Source organism: Prionailurus viverrinus, chromosome A2 (assembly GCF_022837055.1).
Source record: "Prionailurus viverrinus isolate Anna chromosome A2, UM_Priviv_1.0, whole genome shotgun sequence".
Lineage (NCBI taxonomy): Eukaryota > Metazoa > Chordata > Mammalia > Carnivora > Felidae > Prionailurus > Prionailurus viverrinus.
The window spans coordinates 145,983,947-146,010,727 of record NC_062562.1 but is presented as its reverse complement, the minus strand read 5'-3'; the positions used below and the strand labels follow the sequence as shown (position 1 = coordinate 146,010,727).

Genomic DNA, 26,781 nt, shown 5'->3' with positions numbered 1-26,781 from the left:
AGGAAGTATGAATTCCTTTGCCCACAGGAGGAAGCTGGCCCTACTGACATCCCTTTTAGGAGACGCCCCCCAAGGGCGCCTGGGTGGCTCAATCGGTTAAGCGTCCAACTCTGGACTTCTGCTCAGGTCAGCATCTCATGGTTCGTGAGATGGAGCCCGGCATTGGGCTCCAGGCCAACAGCACAGAGCCTGTTTGGGATTCTCTCTCCCTCTCTCTCTGCCCCTCCCCCTTCTCAAAATAAATAAACATATATATATATATATAAAAGAAGAAGAAGGAAGAGGCCCCCAGAGGTGGGTCCCCGGATTGCCACAAGGATCCATGCTCATTTACACTAGCGGGGGCTACTTGCCCCCAGTCGTCACTCCAGGGGCAGCTGCGTGTTCTTGTTCAATCATCTTATGGTCAGTGCATAGTGAGGCAGCTATGGCCACAGAAGAGTTTTTGTCCATATGCAGCTGACTAGCTGGGAAGGACAGCCAGCATATTAAGCTGATAACAACTTGACATCTGTCAGTCATGACCTCAACAGTGCCAAGCCACTGGCCTTTCGGAATAGTCCGAGGAGGAAGTGGAAAACAAATGTGGTCAGGACCAGGTAAACGGGTCAAGACCAGGGCCCGTGGATTTATTTTACTTTACCTTATTTTTATTAAGTAATCTCTATGCCCAAGGTGGGGCTCAAACTCACTACCCTGAGGTCAAGAGTCACATAATCTACTGACTCAGCTAGCCCGGCACCCCCTCCCCCCCCCCCCCAAACAAGACCAGGTCAGGATCCATGGAAAAGAACCACACCAAGAGTTTATACAAAAACCTTTTATTTACTGTTTATATTTCTTCTCCCCATCCCTATCCCCGATCTGGAACCCAGCCAGCTCCTAAGGCTTCCTGCTGTCTGGCTCTTGAAATTGGGGCCTTGGAGACATAGTTAGGGGTTATGAGAGGTGGGAATCTCCTCACCCAGCAGTTGTGGAAGTTGAAGGAAGCGTTCCTGCCTGGCTGAAGCTCCAGCAGCCTCCCAGGTTAGCCCCTCAAGTCAGAGGATCCACCCCCCACTGGATGGACGGGAGGAAGAGATAACACGCTTCTACACCACGCCAGGCTCTATAGCTGAACCAGTCTCTCCCCTGGAGATGCAGCCAGCATCAAAAGGGTGGGGGATGGGGGAGGGATGGAGCATGCAGCAGTTCTGGGTCCTAATCAACGAACAGGGAAACAGGAAGAGGTTGGCCTGGTTGCACTGAAATGGGAAAGGGAAAGGAAGGTACAGGAGCACACAGGACGGGCTACTGGCCTGGGGTCGGGCCAACCGGGCGCCTGTGAAGAGAGGTTATAGCCCCTACGGGAATAGGCACTTCCAGCTCCACAACCACCTGGAAGAGGGAGAAGGGAGCCCCGTCCCCACCTAGACAAAGGACTAATGACACAATAAACACATTTGGTCTGAGAGTGCCAGAAAAGGGCATCCACTGGCACAGAGAAGGGCAGCCAGCCCTCATCTGCCAGGTATGGGCCTGGCTGCCTCATTGGCTACCACAGGCCACTCTGGGTACTGTCACCCCTGCCTCCACCATCACTGCCCCCCCAGCCCCCCCAGCCCCCAAGCTCTGCAGATCTCATGACCCTGCTGCACATGGATACTGCCAGCCAGACTCCAGCTGGTGGGGCAGAAACAAGGACCCTGAGCTCCAGGGTCCTTCCCTGGATGAGGCCTGCCCGTGGAGATGTCAGGGCCCTTTCCCACAGTCCTGCTGCCCTGAGACAGACACATAGAGCCCTCCTGGGAGGGCACTGCACCCTCAGGTGCTCTGGAAGACAAGATCCTGGGGAAGCACTCTCAGGGAGGATGAAGAACCTCAGAATGGTATTTGCTGCTCTTTCCTATCCCAGGTCCCGCTCTCCGGGCTCAGAAGTCTGAATCTGCATCCATGAGCTCTGCCTCCATCAGGTTGGTGCGGGAGTGAATGGGCCCCAGCCCCTGCCGGCAGCCCTGAGCCCAGGCCGCCGTGGGAACTGGGGCACTGGGCAGAAATGGATCCTGCAGGTGACTGGGTTCTGGGCAGAAAGGGTTGGAGACCAGGGTCCAGGCTCTCTGTCGGCAGGATTCCCCAGCTCCCCAGGCACCTGCGGCCACCAGGCACTTCTGCCGGGGCAGCTGAGGCAGTCGAGGAACAGCACTGGCCGCAGGGGCAGGGGCAGGGGCAGGGTGGTGAAGCTCAGGAGGTGGCACCAGCGGGCACACCTCCTTCTTCCTCTTCCTCCGCTTCTTCTTCCGGCCCAGGCGCTTCTCCAGCTCTGGGGAGATCTCTGCCTCAACCAGCCACAGGTTGGCTTTTTCCTCTGGGGGCACTGATGGCAGGAGAGAGAACGTGAGCCTGGGACGCTGGTCTGTCCACATCACCTGTTCTCTCCTTGGACCCCTACTTTTGAGGTCTGGGACCCACAGCTCTAGATCTCTAGTGCCTCAGCCCCATACTCTACATCCTCCAGGGTCTCCCTTCTGGCAGCTGCTCGTGCTCCAGTCCCAAGAACCCCCAGACTCCATGCCCCCACCCCCCACTTCCTACAGAAGCTTGACTCCTCGTACCTGGAGTTGCCACAGGGGTGACAGACACATCCTGGGGCAGTATGGCTCCTCTCCGAGCCACCATCTTGGTGACATGCTGGGCCCAGGCAGAGGACACATCGGCAGAGGGCTCATTGAGGTCAAAGGCCAAACCCGCTGTGGGGGTAGAAGGAAGGGCTAAGGAATCATGACTGCCCCACTCCTTGGGTGACTGTAGCTCCCTCCCAGTCCACGGAGTCCAGAAAGCCCACCCAGGGAATCATAGTGATCTACCCAGTCCCAGTGATCTACCATCACTGGAGGCCAGAAACCCAGTTCCTAGAACTCAGACTTACTCTAGCCCAGGGAGAACCACTGGAGAAGACAGAAGAAGTGAGAGGGAGATAACTCCTTTTGAAACCAAAGCACCAGCAAGCAGACCCAGGGGCAGAAACAGAGGGCAGAGTAGCGAGGGACGGAAGGGGGATGAGAGAGGGTGGAGTGTGTGAGGTAAGGAGGGGCTGCTTTCTTCCTTCCTGCCAGTCCATGTGTCCGTAGCAGCTTAGTGGGGAAGGGGTCCCAGGCGTTGCAGGGATCGGGTGGCTCCAGTGGAGGAAAGGGACCGAGGCTCACCCACAGGCCCGTCGTGGGAGACAGTGTGCATGCTGAAGGAGAGTTCCTGGCCTGGGTTCTGCAGCAGCTCACGCCGCTTGGAGAAGGCCTTGGCGATCATCTTGCTCTTCTTGATGCGTTTGGGCTCATCATCACTCTGCCCAGTCAACCTGAGAGCAGAAGAGATGGGGGAGGGGAAGTGGAGGAGCAGCCACTTCCCATCAAATCCTGTTGAAGACCGGCGAAGCCTTTCCCTCCAGGGAAGGAGCCTCCAGAGGGCCCCAAGTCCCTCGAGGACTCTGAGGAGAGACCTCTGCAAAGAAGTGGGCCTAGGATGCAGGGCTCCTGGATGCCCAGTACTCAAATCGCTCAAATCATTCCCTTCTTAGAAGAAAGATGCTGGCGGCAGGCTCAGCACTTGAAGGGTCCTCCTGAGGACAGGAGGTGTCACCAGGGGGCAGTGGTGAGCCACACAGAAGGCAGCTTTAGGCAGCTCAATGCAGACCCTTAGAAAACTGGTCTGCCGGTGACTGTTGAGAGACCACGGAGCAGGCGACCCTTATTGGTGGGGACGCCAAGAGTGAGGGAGTAAGGCGGCGAGGTCAGAACCGGCTGGCTGCTGGCCCCACCTGCACCAGGTGCGCCTCCAGATGAGCAGCGTGGCCTTGGTCCAGACCCAGGTGCTCATGGCAATGCCGGTTCCAAACATGGCAAACAAGTTGATCTTCTCCACCAGGAGGCTGGGGCGATTCTTGATTTCACAGTCAGGAATGGGCTTCTTGGTGGGCAGCCCGATGGTCACGTTGGCCTGGCACCTGTGGTGGGGGGGTTAGTAGACAGGTGAGGCTCTCTGGGTACCCAATCAATCCAAAGACTTTAGAAAGAGCTAAGCCCCACGGCAACGATTCACAGCCCTGGGTGCTCACTAGAGTCACTTGGGACATTAGAGTTACTTTTTATAACTACTAATGCCTGGGTCGCACCCCAGACAATTAAATCACATCTCTGGGGGAGGACCAGGTATTAGTGTGGTTTAAAGCTTGCTTCCCAGACTGGAAGCTGGAGCCGTTAAGGAAGAGCCTGAGGCAGTCAGGATGTGGATTGGTGTCCATTTTAATGAGCATTGTAACTGCTATTCCTGATATCAGCTAGTGCAGCCCTTCTTTCAGTGGATGAGATGCTTCACTCTCAGATTCATCCTCACGGTGACACAAAAAAGCACAGGCAAGGCTAGCAAGTATTAATAGGTTGTTACACGTATCGTGGAGAGGTAACTACTCCGTGCAGGGCTCTATAATAAACTCTGTAAAAGAGTACGTGAGAATTAGAGTGACTTCTGTGGCCAACACAGAGTCGTCAGAGAAGCCCAAACATGAGAGGGCTGAACAGTTAAACACACCAGCCAGACAGTGGCTCGTGCAGAGAGGAGAGCAGAGTTGAGCCAGGACAGGAGACGTGCTTTGCCGTGTTTGCAAATTACAGAGCAATTGACATCTTGGGTGCCCAGAGCAGGATGGACAGTTTCACCTGCCCGTCAGAGGCAGGTGCCTAGCAGACCCTTGCTGGACAGCAAGGAGGGCTAGGGCTGTCTGAAGTCCTGTGGCTGCCGCCCCCAAGCCCCCAGCACTGCACTCACAGCACATAGTCCCGGAAGCTGCGCTCCCACTCAGCCTGGTTGAAGAAGTCGTAGAAGTGACAGCTGAAGGTGATGAGCACAAAGCCAAAGGCCAGGAAGCCAAAAATGCCTGTGGAGGGCCAGGGTGGGACAGAGCATTACCAATCCCCGGTGTGGGAGGCGCAGTGGGGACAAGGCGTCTGCCCCATTCAGGCCTGAAGGATGGCTGAGTCTGGGGTAAATTCATGCTAGGCTCAGTTTGCTGTATTCTCCAGAATAAGACTTGAAGGGCACTTGAGCCAACTGTGGGAGGGCCCCAGTGGGCACGAGGAAGCAGTCTTGGCATGAGCCTGAATTCTTTCATCCAAGAAGGTCCCCTTCTTTTGAGGTGCTACCACCATGACCCCTCACCCCATCCCATCTCCCATGCACACACATGCCCCACAGCCTTGTCTTGTTCCCATGGCTGCTAACTTGCACCACTCACAATGCATCCTCCAAGATCCCATCCTGCAGGTCCCACAGCCACGTAAGTGTGCAGTGTCGGACTGACCAGTACCTCGGGCCAAAGGCCCTGGGGCCCACTCACCGAGGCGCAGCATGGTCTCGTTGATCTTGCTGGCAGCCTTCTCACTCAGCAACCCGGGATGGTTGCTCTTGATGGAAAACAGAGTCATGACTCCTGAACAGAAGAGAGATCTCAGACATTAGTGGGGTGAGGCCACTCTCCCGGGAGGGATGGCGGTGGCAGGCAGTCCCAGGTCTGATTACTCCTCTGCTGATGTAAAGCTTGGGGAAACTGGAGACACTTGAGAAATGGGGCACAGCTGGTGGCAGATGTGCTATGTACTTGGAAAGACTGGGGCAGAGCCCAGACAAACAGTCGAGAAGAGAGAGAAGGTGCCTTCGTCCTGGCCCCGGCTCCCCGTAAGTAAGGCAGCCAGGTCAAAGCTGTGCTGATGGAAAAGGCAAGAAAAGAGATGGAACAACAGAGCTATGCGATAGAAATATGTCAGCCACACCCATAAGCTCACATTTTCTAGCAGCCTCGTTAAAAAAATAAAAAAGATGCAAACGAAGCTGATTTCCATACCTTCCGCGAGCAATACATCATTGTGTTTTAGTAGCATTTCAATATGTAATCCACACAACAAACTATTAATGAGACAGTTTACCTTTTGGTGTGTGCGGAGTCTTTGCAATGCAGTGTGGATTTTGTACTTACGACGCATCGCAATCTGGACCAGTTTCAACACGGGTGGCCAGTGGCTACCGTACAGGAGAGCACGGGCCCGAAACCTAAATCAAAGGCCCAGACACTGGCAGAAAGAGGTGGGCTGAACAGAAGGCTGACAGCACAGGGAGAGGAAACTGAAGTTTACAAAGAAAATGCAACACAAATGAGCTAAGAAGAGACGGAGGCGGCAGATCCAGACGGGGAAATTAGGGAACAGAGAATCTGTGCATGTTGTGAAAACTGTGTGTGACTATGTTCTGGGGGTAGGAGGTGGATGAGGAGCCAGAAGATGGAGAGCATGTCTAAATTCAGGGTGCACACACACGACCAAAGGCCCTGAGTTGGTCCACGTGGACAGGGCAGGTTATTCACCATACAAGTGCACCGGGCCAAGGGCTGAGCGGGGGCTGGAACCCAGCTCAGGCTCTACTCAACAAGCTGTGAGCCCCGGCTCAAGGCTCTGGAGAAAGGGGCTGCCTTGCTCGGGCCAGCACAAAGGTTGCTGCAAAGGTAGCAGAACCGGCAGCTCCTAGCTCCTACTTACACAGAGCGGGTGCTCAGCGCTTTTTGCTGCCCGACTGGTGCCCGCTTGGTGCCTACTCACCTCGGATGAGGAAGTAGCCTCCCACAATGAGCACCAGGCCGATCGGGGCCAGCACGAAGCCTGCACGGTATCGGTAGTTCTTGTAACCCACAAAACAGATGCCGCTCACAGAGTCCCCATCCACCTGCGGCACAAAGGGGGGTGGGGGTGGGAGGGACAGAGTGGGTCACGGGCCCCCCTACCCAAGCCCACTCCACTCAGGTCCCCAGCCTCCTACCGGTCACCATACCTGGGCGACGGCAAGGATTGCCACAGTGAGGACAAACGGGAGTGACCACGTGAGCAGGTGGAAGTAGGAGGTCTTGCCGGAGAGAGGCTGATAGGTGGTGCCCAGGGCTTTGAAGGAGGTGTGCCAGGCATAGGTGAGGACCACAAACCAGACGACACCAGCCATAAGGGCGTAGTACACGATGACAAAGATGATGACGCAGGACAGGGTCTCATTGGAGCTGTGCAGACATGTGGAGGGGCACTTGGGGAGGGCATTCCATATTCCCTTTATCAGCTCTCTCCACCCTGTCCCCAGAGCCTTGGCCTCTAACGTCTGGAGGTTCCCTAGGAGTCAGAGCTTGGAGGTGGGAGTCAGGTCACATTCGAAGAGGTTATGGAAGATGCCCCTCTGAGCAGATGCAAACAATCACATCCCCAACGCTGGATACCGTGGGCTCAACAAGGCAGAGCTGAACCCTACACTGAAATCTTCAGTTTCAAGCCCACCCTGTCCCTTTTCATTTCAGCCTTCTGCCCCTCACCCTGGCTTCTGGGTCCTCAAAACACCTACGTGGGCTCCCCGAGCCTCATGGTTCCATCTGCACGGCAGACGATCTCCCGGCGGGCACCGTCCATGAACTGGGCCAACCAGCCGATGCTCCCCACAAAGAAACACGCATTGACATAGAAGAGAATAACAGCAGGGTAGCGATTCGAATTCCGCCAGTCAGCCACAAATGTGGCCTAGAAGAGAGAAGTGGGATCCGCTCTCTGAGGTTAGGGTGATTCTGCTGCCACAGACGCCTTTGTCTGAGCCCCCGAACCCTCTTATCCAGACCCTTCCCCCAGGGACACCCCCCAAGGCATCCTCTCCCACCTCCCTCTGCCCTCACAACGCAGACAACTGTCGATCCACTTCCCACTTTATAGGCTGTGTGTTCTGGACCCCCGTTCCCCTAACCCCTCCACCCTCAGGCCTGCCCTCAGCTGACCAAGGTGAAGAGCGTGCAGAGGCCTGTGACTGCGCCGAAGGCCGCGATGTAGCTGTGCATGTCCTGGTGCTCGGCCTCAGTGAACAGCGGGTTCTGGCACTGGATCCCACATCCCTCCACGTCCTCATACCAGCTCTTGGGGTTGTCGGTCCGAACCAAGGGAGCCTCACACTGGCCCGAACTGTTGAACTTGATGTTCTGCACCTCATTCTGGCACGAGGGAAGGGGAAAAGGCAGTGCAAAAGGGAGCAGGAGGCCCAGGGGCACCCTTTGGCTTAATACGAGGCATAAGGGCAGCTTGGTAGAGTGCCTACGAGCACAGGCTGGAGATAGCTTTCCAGCTTTTGAAACCCCGCCCTGCCACTCAATGACAAACTATATCAAAAGGCTGGGACAAATTATTGGACCTCTCGGTTTCCCCACGTGTAAGACAGCAGTACCTACTTCATGGTGTGGTTTAAGGGGTAAGTGAACCAATGGCGGTAAGAGGCTCCTATGGTATTTGGCAGATAGTAAATAATAATAATTAGTTTTATTACCAACATTACTGCCATTAGTATTATTGTTACTTATGAGCCCTCCTTTACCACCAGAACGAGATCACATCTGTCTTGGGGTCTATAGCTGTTTTACATGTGCGCGCCCGGACTCCCTAAATACACAATAAACTTCTTGGAGAGTGAGTTCCTGTCGTCATCGACCCCCGAAACTCCCCAACACCTAGCGGAGTAGGTGCTCAAAAAATATTTGTTGAACACAAGTTATCGTCTACAAATCAACAGACAATCCCTGATAGACTGGCCCCGCCAGTGAGCTTCAGTTTGGGTTTGTGGCTCATTGACCCCACGGCTGCAGATTTGGGGTCTCCCGGGAGAGAAGGCTGTGGGGCTCCCCTGCCCCTGCTTCCTGTTGGGCCCTGCCCTAGGCTTGCGGCTTGCCCGTCACAGCACTCACCGGGCAGCCCTCGGGGAAGTGGTCAGGGGTACAGCGCAGGAAGTCAGGCCAGCCACGCTCCCTCTCCACAATGGCACAGGGGCCTCGGGTAGCCTGGCACAGGGTGCGGCTGGGCAGCTCCACCCGGTCATTCTCGCATTTGGGCATGTACACAGCACACAGCAGGGGCTGGATCACTGCCCAGCAGCGGGGGGCGTTCCGGAGGCCTGGAGAGAGGCAACAGTGTGGATACATTGTGGTGACACCCCTCCTCACTCTGACCCACAGCTGTTTCCCGGGCCTAGGGCAGGTCTCTTCGCCATAATGCGGGAGCTGTCAGGCACAGTGTTTGTCAACAGAGCATTTGGGCAGGAGGATCTTTTGTGCTGCAGGACTGTCCGATGTATTGCAAGACATTTAGCAGCCCTGGACTCCGCCCACTAAATCCCAGAACCCATTAAGTCATCACGACGATTAAAAAACACTCCCCTTGCCCCTACTCCAGGGTTGGTGACTGCAAGAGGGCCTGAAGGGGAGTTTCTGGGATGCTGGTCATGTTCTATTTCTTGATCCGGTAGTGGTTCAATGTGTGTATTCACCATGTGAAGAATCGAGCTCATGACTCACGCACTGATCTGTGTGTATGTTATAATTCAATTCAAGTTTTTAAAAAAACAGCCCCCATTTCCAAAAGCCCTGCTAGGGAGCGTTAGTGCCTCTGGCTGAGGACCCCAGCTCGACTTGCCTTGTACCTTTTCAGGGGCATCCTTAAAACCTTCTACAGGCCTCTTCCAGGGGAAAGGGAGGTTGTGGGGCCCACCCCTTCCAGGGCCCATGCACTAGAACGAGATGTTGCCCCTTGCCCAGACCCCAGGATCCCTGTTCCTCTTACCAAGCTGAGGTGAAATACAGAACAGGTAGGAGCTTAAGAAGAGGTAGTCAGGGGAGCCCAGGTACTCCAAAGCCAGAGGAGGAAACAGGAAATCAGATGGAGAGAAACAGAGGAGGCTCTGTCCAGTGCAGAGGGAGGAAACATGTTGTCAGCAAGACAGAAACAGCACCCCTGCCCCAACCCAGGCACCTACCCTGCTATCCCAGGGGCGGGGCTCACTCAGCATTCCGCCCCCATTGCCCCTCCCGAATCATCCCTGCTTCAGGAATACCGGTGTCCCACACAAGAAGTTGTGTTAGGAGAAGCGTCTAAGGACGTGAGAGACAAACTGGCGACTGCCACACTGCCAGGCTGGGGACGGTAGGGGCAGATAGCTGCTCTTTTTAGGAGGGAGGCAATACAGCAGAGGGATGAGGGGCATGGACACTACAATTAGCCTGCCTGGGTCCGAGCCTTGGCTCTCCCATTGCCTGGCTGTGTGATCTCCGGCAAATTACTCTATCTCCATCTCTAGCTTCAGTTTCCTCATCTGCAAAATGGGGATTTACCTCCTGGGAATGTTGTGAAGAGTTTGATAACGCACTTGATGTGTTTAGCATGGTACCCGTCAGATAGTAAGCACTCGGGAAATATCAGCTGTCATTACTTATCTGAGACCTCTGACCGCTCACAGCTCTCACAACCACAAAGCCTATTCCAGGGGCAAGTTCCGGTCAAGAAGCAGTGTCCTGGGGTGCCTGGGTGGTTCAGTCGGTGGAGCGACCGACTTCGGCTCAGGTCATGATCTCACCGTTTGTGAGTTCGAGCCCCGCGTCGGGCTCCGTGCTGACAGCTCAGAGCCTGGAGCCTGCTTCGGATTCCGTGTCTCCCTCTCTCTCCGCCCCTCCCCCACTCATGTTCTGTCTCTCTCTGTCTCAGGAATAAATAAACATTAAAAATAAAATAAAAATAAAAAAAATAAAAAGAAGAAGAAGTAGTGTCCTCAGGCAACTTTCCTGAGCCTCCACTCAAATCAGAATCACCTAGGGAACCTTTATCATTCTAGAGGGAGAAACCCACTCTCAGAAATTCTGACTGAGTGGGCAGGGGCGGAGAATGCACCAGTGGTTGCCAGGGGCTGGGTAGGAGGAGAATTTGCTTACAAAGGGGCAGTAAGAGGGAATTTTGGGGTCTGATGGGCTTTTCACTATCTTGAATGTAGTGGCTGACTACATAACTCTATATATTTGTCTAAATTCATAGCGAGGTACAACAAAGAAAAAGTTAAATTTACTGGATGTTTACTGAACACTATACTTAAAAAGGGGGGAGCTCACTAGAGTAACATGTATTCTAGAGGAGCAGCAAGCAGCTGATTAACAAAAATATTATGCTATTTTTCTGGGTTGTGTGATATTTGCAGTGATCAACTTTTTCAAATGTGGAATTTCACTGTGTTTCTTTTTCTCGTTTTAAGTATTATATTGTAACTTAAAAATGAGGAAAAGAAAGACTATTAAATAAATCTTAAAAGACAATTGAAGAATCATCTAGGGAAAAAATGATTTGGATCCTTACCCCATTTCTTACATAAAAATAAGTTCCAGATAAATTCAAATGACTGCATGAGTTTTAAAAATTAGAGTACCAGAAGAAAAGATGGGATGTGGTTTTTAAATCTTAAGTAGAGAAGGCCTTTCGAAGTATGACATAAAACTCGGAAGCTACGAAATAAAAGATTTTAAAAAGACTTCAGAAAAAAATAGGGTAAAAACAAAAACCATGAGAAACGCAATATACTGAGAAAATATATTTCCAATACATATCACAGGTAAAGAGTTAATCTCCTTACATTAAAAAAATGTTTTTAAAAAAATGGGGCGCCTGGGTGGTTCAGTCGGTTAAGCGGCCGACTTCGGCTCAGGTCATGATCTCGTGGTCCGTGAGTTCGAGCCCCGCGTCGGGCTCTGTGCTGACAGCTCAGAGCCTGGAGCCTGTTTCGGATTCTGTGTCTCCCTCTCTCTGACCCTCCCCCGTTCATGCTCTGTCTCTCTCTGTCTCAAAAATAAACGTTAAAAAATGGGCGCCTGGGTGGTTCAGCCGGTTAAGCGTCCAACTTTCGCTCAGGTCATGATCTTGTGGTCCGTGAGTTCGAGCCGCACGTCGGGCTTTGTGCTGACAGCTCAGAGCCTGGAACTGCTTTGGATTCTGTGTCTCCCTCTCTCTCTGCCCCTTCCCTGTTCATGGTCTGTCTTTCTCTCTCTCAAAAATAAATAAACATTAAAAAAAAATTTAAAAAGAAAGAGCTCATCTCCTTATATGCCTTAGCTCCTCCACATCAGTAAGAAATTCATGATCCTATAGAAAAATGGGCAGAAGACAGATCTAATCCAAATGGCTTTTAAACACATCAAGAAACATCCAATCTCACTGTTAATAAACTGAAATGTGGGGGCGCCTGGGTGGCTCAGTCAGTTAAGCGGCCGACTTTGACTCAGGTCATGATCTCACGGCTCGTGAGTTCGAGTGCCGAGTCAGGTTCTGTGCTGACAGCTCGGAGCCTGGAGCCTGTTTCGGATTCTGTGTCTCCCTCTCTCTCTGCCCCTAACCCACTCGCATTCTGTCTCTGTCTCTCTCAAAAATGAAAACATTAAAAAATAAATAAATAAACTGAATGTGAAATAAAACTACAATGAGACATAATTTTTTAAACTTTTAGATGGATACAGATCAACACGTTTGAAAATGGTCTATTGACAAGAATGTCAGCGAAACCGGCACTTTCGTACATTTCGAGTAAAACAGAAATTAGTAAACGCTTGGGGAGACTATTTGGCATTATCTATCAACATTTTATACTAGTGATCCCACTCCACATGTTTACAAAGCCAATACACAAGACTATTCATTGCAGCGTTGTTTGTAACAGCAGAAGAGTAGAAATTGCATGAATCCGTAGCCATCAACAGGAGACCGGCTGCATAAAATATCATAAATCAATATAATAGGACACTACACCAGGTTGAACTATTTGCACTGAAATGGAACTATCTCCAACGCATCCGGTTCAATGGATTCAGTTGGGTGGGAACAGCCTGAAGAGGAGGCCACTGATGGTTGTCGGAGGAAAAAAAACCAAGGACACATCTACATTTGTACACATGTTGGATGTCTCCGAAAGAACACACAAAAACCAGTGCTGATGGTTGCCTCTAGGCAGGGGAAACGGGGAGCCGGAAGCAGAAGGGAAAGGATTTAACTTTTGTTACTTTTGAATTTTACACTATGTGCACATACTGCCTATTTTTAGAAGTAATTAAGCTTAGAAAAATAAATATGCAAGTTACTGAGATGGGGGGAAGCTCCGTAGAGAAGGGAACAAAATTGTAGACCAGAAGAAGAGGGACATCAACTTTATCTGTATTATTTTATTCCTTTTGTTTTATTAAAATACGAAACGGAGGGGGGAAAAAGACACAGGTGTTATGTTAGTCTTTGCATTTTTCTATATTCATAGACTTCTTCAATATTTGCTACAATTTAAGCTCTGAAAAGGACTTATTTTTTATTTTTCTATTTTTTTAATGTTTACTTGTTCTTGAAAGAGAGAGAGAGAAAGACAGACCATGAGCAGAGGAGGGGAAGAGAGGGAGACACAGAATCCAAAGCAGGCTGCAGGCTCTGAGCTGTCAGCACAGAACCCGACGCGGGGCTCGAACTCACATACCGCGAGTTCATGACCTGAGCCGAAGTCCTATGCTTAACCAACTGAGCCACTAAAATGACTCTTTATGTGCTTCTGGTGATCAGTCAAGTTGAAAACCATTGTTCTGAGATTGGTTTAACATTAGGAAATTCAATCAATGCAATTTACCACATTAGCAGATTAAAGAAGAATAAAATCATATGATCATATCAATAGATATAGAAGTAGTTAATAGAATCCAACATGCAACCATGATAAAAAGAACAATAGGCAAATTAAGAATAAAAGAACAGTTTCCTTTTTTTTTTAATTTTTTTAACATTTATTCATTTTTGAGACAGAGAGAGACAGAGCATGAACGGGGGAGGGTCAGAGAGAGGGAGACACAGAATCTGAAACAGGCTCCAGGCTCCGAGCTGTCAGCACAGAGCCCGACGCGGGGCTCGAACTCACGGACCGCGAGATCATGACCTGAGCCGAAGTTGGCGGTCCAACCGACTGAGCCACCCAGGCGCCCCAAAAGAACAGTTTCTTAATCTGATAAAACGTAACTACAAGAAACCTACACCAAACAGCATATGTAATGGTGAAGGGTTGAAAAACTTTAGAATACAGAAAAAGTCAAAGATGAGGGTTGCTGCTACAATTACCACTTCTATTTAACAATGTACTGGATGTCTTAAGTAGTGCATAAGGCGATAAAGGTACATAAATAAAGGCTTCGAAAAGATACATGGCTTGAAAAGGGAGACATCAAACTCATTATTCACAAATGAGATGACTGTGTATATAATAAATAATCAATTTACCTGGTTTACTGGATTCACAATCAATTGCATTTCTATACACCAGCAACAAACAGAAAATGAAATGTTACAGGGACTATTCATAATAGTATTTTAAAAATCAAGTACCTAGGACTAAATCTGACAAATGACATTTAAACTCTGCACAAAACTGTAAAACAATTGAGAAAATGAAAGAATATCTAAATAGATGGAAATATATAGTGAAATGATAGGAAGACTCAATACCATAAAGCTGTCGTTTTTTTTTCTTCAAATTAGTCTGTATCCTCAGTGTAATCTCGATCAAAACCACCAACACCTATTTTTATATTAAAATACAAAAGGTCAAGGAGAGCTCAGACTCTATGAGATACTGCTGTATTATAAATACTATACTATACTATACTATACTATAAGTATTAATAAGAACAGGGGAGGTTCTTGGCTTGGAACTCACAAACGATTCTTTTTTTTTTTTTTTTTGACGTTTTATTTATTTTTTTTTTATTTAAAAAAAAATTTTTTTTTTCAATGTTTATTTATTTTTGGGACAGAGAGAGACAGAGCATGAACGGGGGAGGGGCAGAGAGAGAGGGAGACACAGAATCGGAAACAGGCTCCAGGCTCTGAGCCATCAGCTCAGAGCCCGACGCGGGGCTCGAACTCCCGGACCGCGAGATCGTGACCTGGCTGAAGTCGGACGCTTAACCGACTGCGCCACCCAGGCGCCCCACGTTTTATTTATTTTTGAGACAGGGAGAGACAGAGCATGAACAGGAGAGGGTCAGAGAGAGAGGGAGACACAGAATCTGAAACAGGCTCAAGGCTCTGAGCTGTCAGCCCAGAGCCTGACGCGGGGCTCGAACTCACGGACCGTGAGATCGTGACCTGAGCCGAAGTCGGCCGCTCAACCGACTGAGCCACCCAGGCGCCCCCACAAACTATTCTTTTTGTTTTTTTTAAGTTTATTTATTTATTTTGAGAGTGACAGAGATGGCATGAGTGGGGGAAGGGGCAGAGAGAGAGAGGGAGGGAGAGAGAGAATCCCAAGCAGTCTCCACACCGCCAGCGTGGAGCCTGACGTGGGGTTCGAATCCACAAAGTCGTGAGATCATGACCTGAGCTGAAACCAAGAGTTGGATGCTTAACCGACTCAGCCACCCAGGTGCCCCTGGAACTCACAAACATTCTTGTAGAGAATTTAGGGGCCCATGAACCTGCACCGGAAAAAAAATTACATCTAACAGAAATTTAGCCTTTCCTTCAATTATGAATGTAAGCCACATACGACAGTGACGTTATCAATACTTGTGTTTTTGTCACAGATATTTTGTTACAGATAATCTCAAAACACTGTTACTGTTCATCACAGCCTTGACATTATGGTGGTTATCAAACACATACTATATCTTACTTAGTGTATTAATAAAGAAGCACATATATATTAGATCACAAATTTGTTTTATTTTTTTTTATTTTTTTTAACGTTTATTTATTTTTGAGACAGAGAGAGACAGAGCATGAACGGGGGAGGGTCAGAGAGAGGGAGACACAGAATCTGAAACAGGCTCCAGGCTCCGAGCTGTCAGCACAGAGCCCGACGCGGGGCTCGAACTCACGGACCGTGAGATCATGACCTTTGCCAAAGTCGGCCGCCCAACCGACTGAGCCACCCAGGTGCCCCACAAATTTGTTTTAATATATTTGATAACTATAGTTCAATATAGTTCATTTCCTTTGAAATCTTATATGCTCCTTTTCAATCCTATGTGTTTTACCTTATAAACTTAAAAATATTATACTGAGAAGGGGTCCATAGGTTTTACCAGACTGCCAAAGAGGTTTATAGCACAAAGAAGATGAAGAACCATGCTATAATTACGATAGTGCATACTGGCAAAGGATAGACAAAATAGAGCTATGGAACAGAATAAAGATCCCAGAAACTAGGGGCGCCTGGGTAGCTCAATCGGTTAAGGATCCAACTTTGGCTCAGGTCTTGATCTCGCAGTTTGTGAGTTCGAGCCCCGCATCGGGCTCTGTGCTGACAGCTCGGAGCCTGGAGCCTGCTTCGGATTCTGTGTCTCCCTCTCTCTCTGCCCCTCCCCTGCTTGCACTCTGTCTCTCTCTCTCTCTCAAAAACTAAATAAACATAAAAAAATATTAAAAAAAGAAAAGATCCCAGAAACTAAAGATATCTGGACACTTGATTTATGGCAGAACGGTGGAGAAAGGATATTCCTTTAAAAAAAAAAATGATGCTGAGGCAGTATGTATGAAACTAGTGAATTATATGTCTATAAATTGAAAGTAAAATCTAAAAAGTGCTGTTTCGTTTTCGAGTAGGCTCCGCACCCAGCATGGAGCCCAATGCCGGGCTCGAACTCAAGCGACACTGAGATCAAGACCTGAGCTGGTGTCAAAAGTCAGATGCTATTCTAAGCCACCCAGGCACCCTTAAAACGTTTGGAGAAGATAACATAAGAGAGTAAGTTCATGACTTTGTGGTATAAAAGGACTGTTTTGTTTTGTTTTGTTTTAAGATTTTTTTTTTCAACGTTTATTTATTTTTGGGACAGAGAGAGACAGAGCATGAACGGGGGAGGGGCAGAGAGAGAGGGAGACACAGAATCGGAAACAGGCTCCAGGCTCTGAGCCATCAGCCCAGAGCCTGACGCGGGGCTCGAACTCACGGACCACGAGATCGTGACCTGGCTGAAGTCGGACGCTTAACCGACTGTACCACCCAGGCGCCCCAAAAGGACTTTTTAAAATAAGGCCCAACAGGGACTCCTGGGTGCCTCCGTTGGTTGGGCATCTGACTTCAGCTTGGGTCATGATCTCACAGCTCGTGAGTTCAAGCCCCGCATCGTGCTCTCTGCTGTCAGTGCAGAGTCCACTTCAGATCCTCTGCCCCCCTCTCTCTGCACCTCCCCTGCTCACATTCATTCTCTCTCTCTCAAAAATAAATAAACAGTAAAAAACAATAAAAGATAAAAGAAGACACAATAAGAACTAATCATAAAAAGTCTTATAAATGACTACCTTAAAGCACAGAACTTCTTTTAGCAGAAGGCACAAAGAAAATAAAGAGGCAAGCCAAAGAAAAGAAAACAGTTTCGATGCATAAAATCAATAAAGGACTCAACTCTAGCATAAATAAAGAAGTCCTACAAATCTTCTGAAAATGAGCGCCCCAAGGAAAACGGGGGCGCACGGGGGAGCTCAGTTGGTTAAACGTCTCCCTTCAGCTCAGGTCATGATCTCACGGTTCACGGGTTCGAGCCCCACATTGGGCTCCGTGCTGTCCACGCGGAACCCGCTTTGGACCCTCTGTCCCCCTTTCTTTCTGCCCCTCCCCCACCCACACTCTCTCTTTCAAAAATAAATAAATAAAAATCTATTAAAAAAAAAATGGGGCAGAGATTTGAACAGACATTTTATAAAAGGAAGAATCCAAGTGGGCAGTAAACATTTGACATGGTGCTTAACCTCACTAGTAATCAGGGAAATGCAAATTAAAACCACAAATACATACCACAATATAGCCACCAGACTGGCAAGAATTTTACATGCTGACAATACCAAGCATCAGGAATCATGTGGGCACTGGTGACTCTTCTACACGATTAGTGGGGACCACAGTGGTGGAACCACTTTGGAAAACTGTTCCGTATTACCTAGTAAAGTTGAAGGTATGCAATTATCTAGTTATTCCATTCCTCTGAGTATGTACCTAGGGAAACTTGAGGCGGGTGAACCAGGATATACTTAGAAGAATACTCACCGCCATGTTGTTCACAGTGGCCAAAAACCGGAGACAATTTAAATGTTTAACAATAATAAGATGGATTAATAAGTTGTGATGTATTCTACAATGGAACACTATTCGGCAAAGAAAAAAAAATGAGCTGCACTAACGTGGATGAATCTTACAAAACAAGGTATAGCAAAAGAAGCAAGACAAAAGACACAGAAGAATACACATATCACGGTTTGTCTGAAGTTCAAAAACACTCAAAACTAAAATATACTGTTTAAGGATTCCAAAACTAGGTGACAAAACTATAGAGGGAAAAGGAAATGATAATCCAAAACATTAGGGTAGTGGTTACTTCTAGAAGAAGAGAGAGGGAGACGTGATTGAAAAAGACAAAGGGGAGCTTTTGGGGGGGCCCCACCATGATCTGGTTCTTGACTCAGGTGTCACTTTATAATTATTTGATATTAAGTGCCCCTGTGTTTTATGCACCTTCTGCATACATGCAGCATTTCACAGTTGAAAAGTTAAAAATCTCGTGGCCCTTGGCTGGCTCAGTCGGTGAAGTGTACAACTCTTGATCTCAAGGTTATGGGTTCAAGTCCCACCTTGGTTGTAGAGATTACTTAAAAATACAATCTTTATTGAGGCACCTGGGCGGCTCAGTCAGTTGAGCGTCTGACTCTTGACTTCAGCTTGGGTCATGATCTCGAGCATCGTTAAGTTCCAGCCCCACATCGGGCTCTGCACTGACAGCAGATTCTCTGTCTCCTCTCTCTCTGTCCCTCTCTCTCTCTCTCTCTCTCTCTCTCTCTCTCTCTCTCACAAATAAACTTTAAACAAAAAAAGAGAATCTTTATAAATAAATAAATAAATAAATAAATAAATAAATAAATATTAAAAATCTAAAGGAAAATTAAAACTCGAGCCAGTAGGTGCTTTCCTGTATTTTCATCCTTTCCAAATGTATATATCTTAACTGATTCTGATCACCAGCCAGGTTTGGGAAAAGCTCTAAGGAAATTCTTTCCGGTCTGCCCCTGCAAACAACCCACCGTCACCAACAACATCCCTCCTCTCATCGCTCAACCAGATTGTCTTGAGAGGAAAAGAGAGATTCCTCCCAGAATTCTCTGGCTCTTTTCTCCTGGCTGCCCCCGGCTGAATGACAAGGCCACACACCCCTGTGCACACACAGAGCACAGCGGTGGTCAAGGAGGCTACGTGCTGGCTGTCAGGGGCCTATTTCCCTCCGCAGCCACAGGTCTCTGCTTTCTTGCCCCATTTACCAAACCAGATTTGGCCCAAGGTGGACTGTGGCCTGGATATTATATTTGTCTGGTCAGCTTGGAATGCCTGAGAAGAGACATTTCAAGCTGTAATGGGGAAAGATGCTGAGTGCCTGAACGAGCCCAAGTCCAAAGGGTTGAAAGATACAGGAGGGACCTGAGCTCTTTACAGATCCAGAAAGTAGTCCAGCCTGGGCTATAAACTTCCTCACTCAATGGCATACTTCCAAAAGGCTCAGCAGTCTGGGCCGAGGAATAACACAGTGGCCGCTCTCTTCAGCAACTCCTATTCCAGATCTGCTGGTAATCTCCACATACACGTCCACTGAGCACCTCTAATTCACATGGCCGAACTGAACCCAGACTTTCTTCCTAAGCCTACTCCTCCTCCAGCATTCCCAGCTTAGTGGAAGAGAACGATATCACCTTCCCCGCGAGCCTGAAAAACCTACATCCTCCTGCTCACTCTTGCCTTCCATCTAACTCATCAGCAATCCCATGGGTTCTAGCTCTAAAATTCTGGGATCTGTCCACTTCCTCCAGCCTGCTGCCCCATCCTCTCTCACCTGGATCTCCACCTCCATCATGGCCACCACCATCTCTTACCCGGAATACCATCCCCTAAACAAGCAACCAGGCTCCATGCCTCCCCTCCTCCCGTGGCTTCTTCACACAATACTCAAAGAGATCTTTCTAAAATGCAACGGTGATTACATCTCTCCCTTGCTCAAAAGCTTTTAGTGGCTCCTTATTATCTTCTGGATAACATCCAAACTTCTTAATATGGGGTATGAATCCTTTTATTTTCTAACTGCCTAGGTCTTATCTCTTATAATTCTATCCCTCACCTACTTTGATCCAGCTCTACTAAAATCGTATACTCCTAAAGTAGTAAGCCCTCTCACCTCACCTTTGCATGCCGTCTCCTCTTCCTATTCCTTCCTATCCTAACTTTCCTTGGCCCGGAGAATTCCTACTTGTTTCTCAGATCATAGGTTAAATGTCCATTCCTCTGGGGGGTCTTCCCTTGCTCCCCAAAGCCCTCTGTGTTCCTTCAGCACCCTACCCTGTCACAATGCCTCTCCCAGGAAATGCTAAAGCTGTTTGTGTGTCTTCCCCTTGACGGCAGGAATCACGTCTGTATTCCTCGTCTTTACGTGCCCCAGAACCTGATCCAGGCTGACACGCAGCAAGCACCCAATGCCTAATTTAATGAATGAGTGGATGGCTGTGTACTCAGAACTCCGAGGCTTAAAAAAAAAAAAAAGCGAAGAACAAGTCTCTACCTTCAAGAGTTCACAGATGAAGACAACCTAGATCATTTTCATCCTTTACCCACAAAAATACCTCCAAGAGCCAGGTGACACTGACCACCTGGACACAGTCAAATCAAGACCACTAACTCGGGACAGGGAAAGTCACTCACCAGAGGCTCCCGGCTAAAGGCCTGTCTGTGATTCTTACACTTGGCTCCGATCTATTCCACCCGCCACCGACCCCACCGCCCAGAACATCTAGCAGAAAGACCCAAAGCAGAAAGAACAACTAGAATACACTTGGGAACGTAACTGAGCTGAGGGATGATGGCAGCAGAGAAAAAATTCTGAATGAACTAAAAACCTGAGCCCCAGGCTGGCACCTCTACAGGACCCTACTCCACCGGAGGCACAGCTAGTAAGGATCGAAACCACACAGCCAGCAGATGGTTCTAACTCCTAAACGTCCCTGCTAAAACACTTCTGCCTTGCTCAGCGGCTGCTATCAGGAATACGGACTGGAAAGAGGTCCAGACCCTTCCTCCTTGATTTGATGGTAACTACAGAAGGGCAGCATCACACATGCTTTTAACTTAGGAGAATTCAACCATGGGCCCCTGCAAAATAACTAAGTAGAGAGAGGAGGGGCGGGGGGATATCCTCTCAGTGTGAGCAACTTAGAACTGGGTGAGATTCTCGTGCTGAGATTTGTATTTGCCACACGACTGGCTCCTAAACACAAACCTTCTCAAAGAAATCTGTTTGCACCTTTCTTTGGTGTTCCTTTTTTTAATTCTTTCAGTCTTCTGCTCTTTTGCATTTATGTAACTTTAAGGACTAAAATTATAGCTTCTACGTATGCCCCTTCTTATATACTATACTATATGTTACACATTTATACAAACATATTACCATAAAAAGAATATATATGCAAAAATTACCTACACCTTATGTTATGGTAGTTTATGAACTTTTCAAAGCTGCTGTTGATTACCCATGGTTTCTGCCTACACGCTGCCTTTAGAACCTGATACTCACTAAGGATGTAGGTCCACCAAGGGTACCATCTTCCACGTTCCTCTGGCATCTGCCAGAATGATACCAGGCCAGGAATGATAGGGCTTTGTCCAACATTCAGCAAAGACTCAGAACTCTAGTGGCCAAGTTGACAATGACAGGCAGCCTATATCTCGGCTCCCCGCTTCAGGATCATCACCAGCCCCCAGGGTGGAACCGAGATGTAGGGCACCCAAGGCCTGCCAGGAGAAGGAGCTTGCCAAGTTGGCTCCTGACTTTTGATTTGCTTTTTCAAGGACAGCTCTGAGATCACACTGACTAGAAGCAAGGGCTGACAAAACCAGTTCCCTTCCCCAACTCCCCTTCAGGGCCCTAACCCAGAAGAGTGACAAGTGGGGAGATCATCCACTGCACACTGCTAAGGAAGGATTTATTTGGGTTTTTTAGGCCTGGCCATAATCCTAACCTAAGGTTGAGGGCTTTGGGACTTCAGGCCACTATGGAAGTATCCACAGGCTCTCAATATCCCGGGCTTAAGTGTCCTTCTGCAGCCCTGACCAGCCTGAGGATCCAAATTTCCAAAGAATACACAAATAATCCTTAGAAGAGTCTCATTGCTTCGCGACCTCAGAAAAGGATCAGAGTCCCCATTTTTCAGACGAGGAAAGGGTGAAATCTGTAATAGCAGGACAAGATCACCGTTTTCTGGACTTCCTGTCTCCCCAAACAAGATTTCTGGAAATTTCTGGTTAACTTTTAATTACTCAACACCAGGGGGGTTCTTATCCATCACAAATTTCACTCAACTCTTTCCCCCCCCCATTCCGGTCCCTCAATGCCTAAACCTTCTAGCCCATCTTTCCTCTTCAACTCCACTTCCCGGTTTCTCTTCCAAGATCTAAACACCTCCTTGAATCCTCAGGGGCTCCGCTCTCAGAGCAGCGCTTACGAGGAGCAGCTCCACTTCTTAAGAAACATCCTTTCCCGAGGCTCAGAGCCCCTGCCTCATGGGCCCCTCATTCCCCCGCATCCTTTGCGCACCCACCCTGCTCAGGCCTTTTGTGACCGGCTCCCTCAACCGTCTCGCCTCATCACCGAGGGTCCCAACCTGCTTACGGCCGGCACCCACAGTTTCAGACTGTGCTCCTCCACCTCTCCCGGGTGCAGCCCTTGCCCTCGCCAACGTTCAGGCCTGAGCCTATTCTTGCCCAGAGTCCCGCATCCCACCACCGCAACCCCGGCTCCGGCTTCCGCGCGCTTACCCGACCAGAGCACGAGCTTGCCGTGCGCTTCTTCCTGGGAGTCCGAGTCCCCGGCCAGCAGAGTGGAGGTGGCCCCGTAGGGCAGCGCCGAGCCCAGGCACACGTTGTAGCGTAGCGGCTCGCAGGGGGCTGCCCGGCCGCAGTGGCTCAGCAGCGGCGGAGGGCCGGTCACGGCCGCGCTCCTTCTCGCGCTCCCGCCCGCGCTCCGCGGCCCAGGCCCAGTCGCGTTCCCGCTCAAGGCCGCCCCCCGGCCAGGGCCCCCCAGCAGCAGCAGCAGCAGCAGCCCCAGGAGCAGGATCCCTGGCCCCAGTGCGAGGCGGGCAGCGGCCATGGCCAAACCCGCCAACTCAGCAGAAGCCCCGGCGCCCCCGCCCGCTCCCCGGAGCCCCCCGGCCACACACGCAACCCTTGGGGCCGCGGATGTGGCTCAGGCGACCTGTGCGCCCGGCGAATCCGGTGCCGGGCCCCCTCGCACGCTCCGCGAGCCGCGGGCCCTCGGCGCCCAACTTCGCAAACTTTGGAACCCGGGGCCCATGTTGGGCGGCGGAGGCCCCGGCCGGGATGCACAACTCCCTACTCTTTCTCCGGGCAATCCAAGTTGTCTTCAGCCCCGGGAGCCCCCTGGGCCCCCAATCTCCAGCCCCATTCCCTCTTAAAACTATCTTCCAGCCCCGCGATGGAGGCCAGGCGCGGGCAGGCGGTGGGGGATAGCTCCCCGGCTTCGCCTCTGCGCCAGCCCCGCGGCCCAGCCGCCACCTTCGCCCGAGCGCGCCGCAGACCCCCGACTTCTCCCCACCGACTCCCCGGCTCCTTTGTTGCTCTAGCTCGCTCGGCTCTCTGGAATGCACGGGCCTCGCGGAGCCAAGCCCGGCCCCACCTCCGCCACGGCTTGGGGAGGGACTGGCAGAGGGAGGGAAGAGGAGGGGAGGGGATGCGAGAGAGGAGGAGCGCTAGCTTCAGTGTCCCGGGCGCCCGGAGGGGCCGGGACCTGGAGGCTCTGGGGACCCTGTTCGCCGCCCTGGCGCAAGAGATGCGAGGAAATCGTGGCTGGGAGCCGCAACCAGACTCAGCGGGCACCTGATCGGCCTGAGGATCTTTCGACTTGGCCGTCTGCAGGGAATAGATAGACTCTTCTGGTTTACAGTGGGAGACACGGACGGGGTGGGGGTGGGGTGGGGTGGGGTGGTGTCTGAAGTCAGCGGAAGACTCTTCTACATCCTTGCCCAGTCCCCCAACCCCGCCAGTTTTTTCTGGTTTCGGTTAGATCTTTCAACTTGTCCCGGGGCCCCATGGATGAGAACCAGGGTTTGGGGGACTCGCTTACTCAATCCTTCCAACTCGGGACCTGTGGGAGAGAGGAACTCAGAGTCACTCAGGGCAGCTGCCCCGCTGCTGTTACCTGTGAGAGCAGGTGTCTGGAAACCAGACGTGCCAACATCAGCCTTTATTGCTACAAATGTGTGAAGTGTGAACTGTGGTTTCCAACGATTGACCCTTTGGTTATGGTCGAAGGAAGCCATCCCATTTTGATGGCCCTTGTTGCTCATATGCTGGCTGAGGAAGTTTCTGCTGCTCCCTTTCCCTGTTCTGCTCGCTTTGCCTTTCCTCACTCCTTTACTTGTGGTGCTTTGAGTCACCGTGCGACAATTGACACCTATAGCCAGGGGTCCAGCCAGGAGAGTGGACTTACACTGAGCAACTTTCCCACGTTGCAACACACTAGGATGGTTTCTCCTTCCTCACCCCTACCCTAACCCCTTCAGCATAGCTGATGTAGACTAGTTTTGTTAGGTTTGGCCGTTTGAGAGCAAATTAGCTAGTGCACTTCAGCAACAGCCTCTATTTGTAGGCAAGCCCCAGAGACAGAGATACCGAAAGAGGATTGAATTCAATTTAGCAAATTTTTCTGAAATCCTAGATGTACATAGATATAAGCATGGTATCCTTGCAGAACTTGAGAACTTGCATTTCACTGTGGAGAGAGTCTTGCCCTCAGGAGATAGTAATATATCACGATAAAGTAGCAAAGCCTTCTCCACCAGGGCAGGGACCTTATTCTATTTTCTGTAGTCACAAGGCATCCAGACAGGCATATTAATCACTTAACAAGTAAACTGCCAAAGTGAGGTGTACAATGAGCATGCAAAAGGAATTTATAGCAGGGAGAGGTTGGTGTGGGTAGAAGTGGAGGAAGTGGGATTTGAAGCCAGCCCTGAAGCATGAAAAGGAGGAGTTAGGAAAGTAGAGAGGAGCAGAGCTGGCGTTACGCATGGAGGAAGCTGTAACTATACCCCAGAGCACGACTGGCCTGGCAATCAGGACGTAGTAGAGGATAAGGAGGGGAAATGATTGGTAAGAAGACTCAAATGCCACATGGAGGCATTAAGGTTTAATTCTATTGGCAACAAGGAAACAGTGCAGATTTTTGATCGGAGGAGTGATATGCTTAAGAACATTAATCAGGCAATGTGAGGATTGTATGAAGGGCAAGATGCTGGAGGCAAGCGACCATTCTAAGGGAAGTCGCTAGTGATTTATGGAAGAAGTGGGAATAGACTGTGTCATTAGAGCATAAGATTCCCGCTGGAAAATCACTTAAACGTTGTTACCTCCTTGATTAATTCTTCTGTGATATAAATGAAATGCTGCTATAACCTGTCCAAAGTCTGAGCCACAGAGAAATTCACATGATACCATGTTGACATTTTGCTTTGTGAACTTTCTCCACTTATTTTTTAACTGGCTGTTACTGCGGCCGTTTTGAAGCTCTGTGCGATATTCCACGTATTAGAAGGAGCCTATGGACATGCTCGGGCAACTCCTTACCTCTCTATCTAAAAATGTTAGTAATTCATTAAGTGCGAAGACGCTACCATTCCTCGTCTGGTGTTTCTTGGCAGGTGTGAGGAAGAATACATCACTGCAATATAGTTACTTTTACACTGGAGATAGAAGAAGGTAAATGGAGAAGATCCTAAGGTGTTCTCTTCTGGCCAGAATGTTCTCCCCTTCGGGAGGAGAGAGAAGATATTCTGATTCCTCAACTCTGTGTGTGTGTGTGTGTGTGTGTGTGTGCACATGTGTGTATGTATGCATAACAGAAGTACACATAGAAGTATACTTCTGTTTACCAGGCTTCCGCATTCCTTTCTGGATATCTTGCTGGCCTAGGCAAAGGGCAGCAGGAAAGCAGACTGAGACAATTCTCACAGCACTGCGCACAGCTACTGGGCCAGGTTCCCAACAGTGGCAGCTGCAACAATAGTCATGGCTCCACATTTAAAGTGCCGGTGCTGTCGTGCAGAAACAGCAGAAAGTGGAGTCAGATAGCGGGTTTGGGAGAGGAAGAAAAGTGCTCAGTGGGGACTGGGGAAGAGACCCTAGTGGTTCCTGAATGGCATCCAGGGTCTTGGACAAACTCATCCATCCCCTCTTGTAGGCATACCAAGACCTGCCATCTCCGTTAGAGGCTCTTCAGGGTTACTTGACACACTTCTGGTCTCCAACCTGGTGGCAGGGCTGCAGAGTGTATCTCTCCTGAGCCTGAGTCTCCCCCACCCTCAGTTCCTCAAGAGTAGGAACCCCATCTACATGCCGTGACACAGTCCTTCTGTCAGGGCCATGAGAAACTGCCCTGTGTTGAAAATGCATTACGGTATTTGATTTGCTACAAGTAGCTTCTTGATTTCTGAGTTATGCTCACCAAATATTTTGGCATTTTAAAGTTACACGTTCAACGTTGACTCTTTGTCATTTGCCTCTGTGCCCTCCACTACAAAGAATGAACCTGAAGCTGTCTATGGAATATCGATGGTATCTTTGAGAACTTGGTTGCCTTCTTATGGTTCAGTTGTCACACCGGCCAGAATTTGGGGCCTAATTTTGCAGCGCTCTATTTTCTTCTCCTTCTAGTGTTTCTTATTTTGTAACTAGGGGTCAAGTCAGAGAGAAAGGACAATCTGGGAAAGGGGCTAGGTAAGCTACCTCCTCAGAGAGGCAGCACAACAGATATGGAGTTAGAGACCTGAGTTGGACCTGACTAGCCAAGGACGTTTGAACAACTTATTCTAAGCCCCTATT

The 26,781-nt window shown here is 49.7% G+C and overlaps 1 protein-coding gene across 1 annotated transcript; it reads right to left on the bottom strand.

Annotated features, from left to right (window-relative positions):
- Positions 1–805: 805 nt before the first annotated feature.
- SMO (smoothened, frizzled class receptor) lies at positions 806–23,584 on the bottom strand. The gene is made up of 12 exons (XM_047849711.1): positions 22,702–23,584; positions 8,774–8,979; positions 7,820–8,029; positions 7,399–7,571; positions 6,847–7,066; positions 6,618–6,741; positions 5,366–5,458; positions 4,798–4,906; positions 3,791–3,976; positions 3,183–3,331; positions 2,592–2,726; positions 806–2,353 (listed from the first exon to the last, which is right to left on the bottom strand). Exons 1-12 carry the CDS (start codon positions 23,030–23,032, stop codon positions 1,911–1,913), a joined length of 2,379 nt encoding a protein of 792 aa, XP_047705667.1. The 5' UTR covers positions 23,033–23,584; the 3' UTR covers positions 806–1,910.
- Positions 23,585–26,781: the final 3,197 nt, after the last annotated feature.

Excerpts from the sequence above, each read along its gene's own strand:
- SMO (XM_047849711.1), bottom strand. The coding sequence starts at position 23,032 with ATGGCCGCTGCCCGCCTCGCACTGGGGCCAGGGATCCTGCTCCTGGGG. Across the intron at positions 6,742-6,846 it reads CAATCCTTGCCGTCGCCCAG|GTGGATGGGGACTCTGTGAG; the intron begins GTATGGTGACCG and ends TTTGTGCCGCAG. Across the intron at positions 5,459-6,617 it reads AGGCTACTTCCTCATCCGAG|GAGTCATGACTCTGTTTTCC; the intron begins GTGAGTAGGCAC and ends TCTTCTGTTCAG.